The sequence below is a fragment of the Chaetura pelagica genome, unplaced genomic scaffold (assembly GCF_000747805.2).
Source record: "Chaetura pelagica isolate M959 unplaced genomic scaffold, ChaPel_1.0 scaffold960, whole genome shotgun sequence".
NCBI lineage: Eukaryota > Metazoa > Chordata > Aves > Apodiformes > Apodidae > Chaetura > Chaetura pelagica.
In genome coordinates this window covers 14115-22301 of record NW_009951787.1, presented here as the reverse complement: position 1 = coordinate 22301, position 8187 = coordinate 14115, and the positions used below count along the sequence as shown (strand labels likewise).

At 50.8% G+C, this 8187-nt stretch overlaps 1 protein-coding gene across 1 annotated transcript; it reads right to left on the bottom strand.

The window, feature by feature from the left end:
- Nucleotides 1-253: 253 nt before the first annotated feature.
- Nucleotides 254-7973, bottom strand: LIPG (lipase, endothelial). Its single transcript, XM_009996742.1, has 8 exons — nucleotides 7698-7973; nucleotides 6930-7038; nucleotides 5598-5822; nucleotides 4558-4728; nucleotides 3778-3898; nucleotides 3015-3233; nucleotides 2063-2155; nucleotides 254-443 (listed from the first exon to the last, which is right to left on the bottom strand). The coding sequence occupies exons 1-8, from the start codon at nucleotides 7971-7973 to the stop codon at nucleotides 422-424; spliced, it is 1236 nt and encodes a 411-aa protein (XP_009995044.1). The 3' UTR covers nucleotides 254-421.
- Nucleotides 7974-8187: the final 214 nt, after the last annotated feature.

Below are 8187 nucleotides of genomic sequence, written 5' to 3'. Positions count from 1 at the left end.
CTAATTTCGTCCTGGCAGCTCTGTCCCCAACAGTCTGATAGGCAGTTTGCATGGTTATCTTCTCAACTCCACTGGCAGGCAGCCCAGAAGATTATTGCTGAGGTCTAGATGTGTGAAGATCTTACCCGTGGTCCTGGTTAATGGGAGCAGGGCAGGAAATGCAGCATGTGACAGGTCAAGGTAGGGTTAAACGCACAAACCAGGCTCCTTGGGGAAGAGAGAATGGAGTCTTAGTTACTCTAAGTCTAGGACCACAGTTCATGATTGCTCCTCAGTTTCTTGCATCTGATCCAAGATGTTTTGTCCTGAAGAGCCACTTGCTTTAAGTGCTACCAAGCCAGATTTCATGCCAGAGCATCTCGCCAGCCGTGCAGTCTTCATGTATCTCAGGTTGCTCAGTTGTGAACCCTCAGAGAAGTCTTCAGAGGGAGTTTGAGACAGGTCTGGGGAAAAAACAGAGAAGACCAAAAAAATTATACCTGGTGAAATGCAGAAGTTAAAAGAGGAGTAATACATCATTCCTAAGAAACCCTGGGACACCAGGACCAGGTTTAGACAGTACAGGTTGGTATTTTCTTCTGTCAAAGCAGCACTTGGCCCAGCAGCTACTCAGGGAGATCCTGAAGCAGACATGATGCACCAAGCAGAAATGACAGGTCTCCATGGCTCTTGCTCAGATCCACCCTGGGTGGACAGATATCTGCAAACTCACCCTCCCAAGTGGGGAACTAGAATCTTCCAGTGCCTTGGCAGGAATGGAGAGCTGAACAAGCAACTGCTTGTGCTCTCTAGGCGGAAGCTCAGATCTGCTCCTGCACCTCCTGCACAAGCTGTGCCTCCAGGAAGGGCCCATCTGCCAGCAATCCTGTTTTATGGGGGTTACAGAGCAGGTCAAAACTACCTTTTACTGCAGGTCTGTTTATTTGATCTTGCAAGGCCTGTGGCACAGCAACCAGTTTTAGTCCAGGGGTTGGATTCACAGACCTGGTGAATACTGGACGTAGCAGAGTGTGCTGCTTGAGCAGCCCCAGCTCACCTTGCTGAGCTCTGCCACCCAAGAACTTCATTCAGAGCATGATTTCCAACAGGCTCTGCTAAGCCTCTGTGAGCATTTTGTCTCTGGATTAGAAGTGACAAAGCTCTACACTTCCTAACTGACATTTAAGAGAGGCCAAAAGGTTGAGCTTTATCGGAAGGAGATGATGGTTTAGTCAAATCAGCAGGGATTCATTCAGAACATGACCAGAGGCAGTCTGAAGCAATCAAGCTGTCACTGCTGGGACCAGCCTTCCTGGAATTCATGCTCTGAGGACTGATCCTAAGTGTCTGGAAAGTCCCCCAGAGGTTAAGCAAGGCTGAGATGTTCTGGCAACAGCTGAGCTGGGACTTGGCTGAACCAGGAGAGATGAGCATATGAGATCACTGAATCCCAGACTGGTTTGGGTTGGAAGGGACCTTCAAGATCATCTAGTCCCAACCCCCCTGCATGCAGGGACACCTCCCACCAGCCCAGGCTGCTCCAAGCCCCATCCAACCTGCCCTTCAACACTGCCAGGGATGGGGCAGCCACAGCTTCTCTGGGCAACCTGGGCCAGGCTCTCACCTCCCTCACACCAAAGAATTGTCTCCTCATATCTCACCTAAATCTCCCTCTTCCATTTTTAATCCATTCCCCATTGTCCTCTCAAGTGGTAAAAAGGGGTTATTAGATGCTTCTAATCAGCTCTTCACTATTGCAGAGCTTGGGTGTTGGTAGTAACTCGTTTTTAGCATCTACCATGACAGCAAAAAGGTTCTTTAGGCCCACAAATTGTGTTGCACCAATTTGGTAGCAAGTGAATGTACAAGAGGACAAACCAAGCTCACAAGTGAGGATGATTATCAACTGGTTAGTGATAATTAAGGTTTATATGACAATTAAGTGTAATAGCTGGGAATCTTCTGCTAGAATTTATTAAATTCTTTTAAGGAAGAAAAAGAGATTCCAGGAGTCTAGAAAAAAACAAATCCCAGCACAGCCAAAGACATCAGAGAGGACTTCTCTGAGCTGCTTTTCCCCTACCTTTTATGCCATTCCTCTGGGCACTTCACAAACCAGAGCTCTTTACCAGGAGATATGCTGGTTAGCTGGGAATCCTCCACACAGAAGGCAAACCTAGGAGGAGGAAGCAGAAGTCAGGAGAAGGTGCCTGTTGTCTCCATGGTTCATAAATGACATGTAATATGGATTCTAGGACAAGCTGTTTGATACCCTTCCTGTGGAGCACCTTGATACACCATGAGCCTCTTCAGCAGCTCTTTTCTTTCCTACTTCCATATTTTATTTATGGGGTCTTTGCTCCTACTCCCCCTGTGTTTAACATATTGTAGAAACCAGGATGCCCAACCAACACCTGATGGGTGATGGTTATTTAAAGCTCTAAAGAAGGTGGGAGATGATCAATATCAACTGCTGCTCTTTGAGAGATCTGGGTTACCTTTAGAAAAACCTGAACACAAGATTTGGGAGCTTTACTTCTTGGTTGCTGAAGGTGCTTTCCAGTTACAGAGACCTCAGAAGGAACAATGTAGTGCTTGAGGAGTTGGTGTCACCATATCACCAGGCTGTGGCTTTAGGTCTAGTTGTGCCAGATCAGCACATCATGCCTGTAAATAACTGTGCCCATCCCAGCTGCAGGCTTTTTGGCACTGTCAGTACTTCAAACCCTTCAGGTGTGATCTAAACCATCTTGAGGTTGGCTAATTTAGTCCCCAAGGGCAGGCAAGAATGTGGCCCAGTATCTAAAGAAAGCCAAACAATGCCCCAAATCTGATCTGCAGTTTTGCTTCAAGTGTAGTTTGCAACCTCCTGCTGGCAAGTAACCCACCCTCTGACACCACGAGGGAGCTAAAAATGAAAGACAGGTTGAAGACACCAAGTTCAAAACCCCAGCTTTTCCTGCTGGGTTCTGACTCTTTTCTCCTTGTGCCTCAAGTTCTGAGCCAGCTCCTATGCAGCCTGACCCAGTCATTACCTCTGCTGTGTCTCCCCAGATTTCACACGGATACGTCTGATGTGGAGCTCCTGGGGAGCCTTGGCAGGTCGATACCAGTAGCTCTTCAGCTCCTTCCACAGATCATACCAGGACTGAGATGTTCCCTCCCAGGTGAGTTTGATTTTTAAAAGTTCACCCATGTCCTCTTCTGTATAGACCAGGAAGGTGCTCGTGGCATTCAGGCCGATTTGATCAAGCCTGAAAGACAAGCAGAGACTCAACATTCCTTCCTCATGGAACCAGGCCAGGTGCTCATTCATTCCAAGAGAAGTTAAACAGAGCCCTTTGCAGCTTATCAAGAGCTCCACGGTCAACTGCCACCCCTTAATTGCTGATTACACCAGAGAAGGTGAGCTTGGGGAGCTGGTTCCACACAATGCAACACGTGTTTGGCTCAGCCATCTCTTCCATAGCTTAAAGGTGAATTTTTGTGCCTTGTGTTTCTTCTGGGAGAGGCCAGAGGAGGTCAACAATGCCTCCAGAGATATGGGGTGTGTTCAGGCTCTATCCAAATGGTAGAGGGGAAAAGCAAAAGGACTTCAACAATGAGCTGTGAAGGTTGATAGGAAGAGGCCTTGGCACCTCCAATTGTTTTCTCAGCAATAAATCATAACTAAGTTATTCAAAGTTTGAATAGTGATGAAGTGAGGCCCAGCTGCAGAGCTAGTCCTACCAGAAGAAGCTTGTCTGGTCCCCAGTGGCCACCCCAACTTAGGCAAACACAACAGGGCAGTTGACTTACATTTCTAAAGAGAGAGGTTCAGAGTCTCCATTGGTGCCATGAAGGGTGACAGAGAAAGTGGGGTCAGCCTCTCCCAGACTGCTGTAGCTGAAGACATGCATCTTCATCTGATAATGGTAGACTGAAGATAAACAAGGAGAGCAGAGATGGAGACAACGTTGCTCAGCATCACTCCTTGGGAAACAGCAGTGGCTGGCAAAGGCTTGATCATTATTTATGGAGAGATCAGGGTTCACTTTTTCCTGCCTTTATTGATTACAAAATGGACATTTGCACAACAGCAACAACAGGGCCACGCTGGGAGGAGGTCCCCAAACCTTACACTGCTCTGAGGTTGGGGTGGTCCTGCAAGTAGAACATGGAAGCTGTGGTCCTGCTCAAAAGGCAGAGAGTCCTTAAGACCAAAATCATAGGATCCCAGACTGGTTTGGGTTGGAAGGGACGTTAAAAGACCTTCTGGATCCAACCCCCTGCATGGGCAGGGACACCTCCCACCAGCCCAGGCTGCTCCAAGCCCCATCCAACCTGCCCTTCAACACTGCCAGGGATGGGGCAGCCACAGCTTCCCTGGGCAACCTGGGCCAGGCTCTCACCACCCTCGTGGTGAAGAATTCCTTCCAAATGTCTAACCTAAAGCTCCCCTCTTGCAGTCTGAAGCTGCCAGCCCTCATGCTGTTGGCTTTCAGGAGGCAGGAGCACAGCAGCACCTCAGGACAGGCTGTGCAGCCAGAGCCCGGTGCCGCGCCGCCCTGGGGAGATGCTCCTCTCCCACCTCTCCACCTTCCCCAGCGTTGACTTTGGAGCGTCTGCTCTTCCAGATGCGACTCTCTTTCTTGAAGCGGCTGGAATCCGTGCACTGGAAGGCGAAGCTCTGCTTGTCTTGGTTCACCAGCGAGTCCACGAAGAGGTGCACGGAGCGCTCGTGTTCACACTTCACAACTTCACCGATGGCTGGAGAAGCAGAGTTGCAAGGGGAGACAGTTTGTTTAAGCGTTTGGCACCACGGCAGCTGGCGAGACAGGGTGAGCTTTCCTGGCCAAACTTGAGCGTCTTTCCAAACAGTAGCAACTCAAGAGGTTAGTGCAGGACACTCCAATAGGATTGGTTGCTTAGTGTCTCCCAGAAAAAGGGATTTGAAGAGGATTTGAGACCCAGCATTACAGAATCACAGAGTCATCCCCAAGGCTGGAAAAGACCTTTAAGACCATCAAGTCCAGCCTGTGACCAGCACCACCACATCTCCAGACCATGGCACCAAGTGCCACCTCCAGCCTTCCCTTGAACACCTCCAGGGATGGTGCCTCCACCCCTGCCCTGGGCAGTCCATCCCAATGTCTGATCACCCTTTCCATGAGGAAGTACCTCCTGATATCCAACCTAACCCTCCCCTGGAGCAGCTTCAGGCCAGGCCCTCTTGTCTTGTTGCCAGTTGCCTGGAAAAAGAGCCCAACCCCACCTGACTCCAACCTCCCTTCAGGGAGTTGTAGAGAGGGAGAAGGTCCCCCCTGAGTCTCCTCCAGGCTGATCAACCCCAGCTCCCTCAGCCTCTCCCTACAAGACTTCCCCTCTAGTCCTTTTACCAACCTCATTGTTCTCTTAATTACAATGAGTATTTTACAACCAGGTGTTAAGAGTGAGAACACGTTACTTCAGAATTAAAAGCAAGTCTAGTTTCTAGCAACTCCAGTAGCACAGGCAGTTTTGGAAGGAAAAGCATGTTTTTTCTGCCCTTGTGAATCAGATCATCCCCCAGCATCAACCCAAGTCTGTTTGTGAGGAGTCTACACTGACCAGAGATAAAACAAGTGGTGAGAACTTACTCCCATAGGCAATTGCTCCCAAGACATCACTTAGGCCACAGCCAGGCTGGAAGTCTCCCCCGTTGGGGTAGATGTCAAGGTGGCCTACAGGCATCTGGATCCCAATGCTAACACCAAGGGTTTCCCTTGTGTAGGTGTGAAGGACATCCACAAAGCTGGCATCATCGGGGGACAGGCGCCTGCTGGGGTCCACTCCTTCAAACATGGGGCCAGCTGGATCCAAGCCTGGTGTTGGAGACAGTTCCCAAGAGGCCAGGTAAGCAAGTGGGTTATTTCATGGAGAATCTAGCCAGGAGCCTGCTGCCAGCAGGACCATGGGCACAGACAGTCCCTGCTTCATTGCAGGTACTGTCCCCCAAGATGTCTTCACCATGGGTGTCCTGAGGGACCCAGTGAAGATGTCCCAGACCCCTTTTGGTGCAATACAACCCAGCAGTAGCACCAGTTTGCTCTGCAGAGATGGCTTCAGATCACCTCTTGGCAGCAATGAGTCTTTGCTAGGTCCCTAGTGAGGAGGCAGAGAATGTCCAGCCACCAGAAGGGGTCTGGCACCCCATGCAGACCATCAGTGGCCAAGGCTGCCTGGGCAACATTTAATCCATGTTCAGACCGAACATATGGGGGGCCTGATAAAAATGTAAGCAGTGCCAGGTAATCCCTGCTTTTAGGATTGGTGGGTTTGGGATGTTCTGTTTAACCTCTGATCCTCACCACAACCTGAAGCTGTGCTCCAGCTACTCCTCAACTTGACCAGTAGGTGACCAAATACAGATTTTTGTTGCCAGGCTCTGAGGAACTTTTCTCCACCAGGGTCACGTTTGAATACTTAATGCAACCCCTTGTACCATGCCCTGAGTTCCCCCATGTTGAAATCACCTTTCCTCTGGAGTCACAGCACCCTCTTCAAGATGCCTTCAGAATGAGGGGCTGAAGTTGATGATGGTTGACCAACCATCCCATGGGACAAACTACACCTAATCCTCTCCCTTCCATCAGTTTGAGAGCTGTAATTACAAAAACTTGTACCACTCACAGGATTTGGATACTAAGAGCTTGAGCTGGACCTGTTTTGAACCCACAATGAACTTCAACATACTCAAGATCAGGTTGTCCCCTGGAAGGTTTTTCACTGAGCCCCTCCTGGCCTTGGGCTTCCAAATTAAGATACTTTCTCAGGTGAAGACCCACGGTCCCCACTGCTGCCAGGGGTAGGAAACTTGTTGTTTCTGACTGAGGAAGCCCAAACCAACATCCTAGCAACATAGGAAAGGAGCCTCTTCAGGGAACTCTGCTGCTAAGGAAAGGTAAGAGATGGCTAGAAAAGCCACTTGCCTGTAATTCTGCCTATTGTCCCACGGACGTGGTTACCAGCAAAGCCAGCGACGTGGGCACCAAGGCTGTACCCAATCAGGTGGACATTCTCAAGCTTGAAGTTTGGGTTCTCCTGCAAAGATGAAAAAGAAGAGGATCATTTGTGCCCCTGTCTTTCAGACCATCTGGCACTGCTCCTATCCAGGACAGTCACAGAATCATTATGGTTGGAAAGGACCTCTAAGATAACCAAGTCCAACCATCAAGACAAAAAAAAAAAAACCCCAACCAAAACCTTGGCCACTAGAGCATGTGCTGAAGTACCAGTCCTAAGAAGAGATGGGACAGACAAGCATGTTTTGTTCTTTATTTTATCCAGACAAGTGGATTCCAAGTGGAGTGGTTTGGGTGGCACTTGTGGTTTGCCCCCAACCACAGGGAGGACGTTCCTCATCGGAGCAGCATCTGGAGGAGCCTTTCCCCAGGGAGCTGCCCGTGGTCTCCAGTGCCAGGTGTAGCACTGTGGGCCTTCTTCTCCTGTTCCATGCTCTTGCCAAGCCAGCTCTGCCTGGGAATGCCCAACTCCTGAGTCGCTGGGGCAGGAGGAAGGACTCCCCAGCTTGCAACCCCCTTCCAACCCGACGTCTCCCGGGAATCGCCCCGCGAGAGGCACCTTCCCCGGGATCCACCCCCCCCAAAGGGCTGGGATTACACCAAGCTGTTGGGGCTGGTTCCTTGTGCAACCCTCCCTGGTGGAGAGAGAGTCACCCCAGCAAACCCCCCCCTTACCCCCTGCCTCACCTGCAGCCAGTCCAGCAGCCTCCCGATGCTCTTCCCGACCACCCGCGTGTTGTTGACGGCGTCGGTGTAGAGCTGGTGGGCCAGGGGCAGCCAGTCCACCACCACCACGTTGGCATCCTTCTCCCTCTCCTGGAGAGCAGACACCAGGCTGCCCAGCCAGGTCTCGAACATGCCACTCATCTGGAGGAGGAGGAGGAGCAGCTGGTAGTTTCCAGGACCCGCAGTGATGCTGTTTCCCCCCGCCCCGGCTTGGGCTATTTGCATGTCGTTTGCATATCCCTCCCCCAGCTCCTCTGGTTCTCAGCACTGTGCTAATGGTGTCAGAAGAACAGGTTTTGGGAGGCCCTGGGAGGAAGGAGCCAGCTTGCCTTTTAAGGCAGGAGGGAGAGGCACCTGCTCCGTGTCACCTCGTTGCTCTTCTGCTCAGGGGCCCCAGGAGCTCTGGGGGGGATGGCAGAGTTACTTCCCAGCCCTGCCA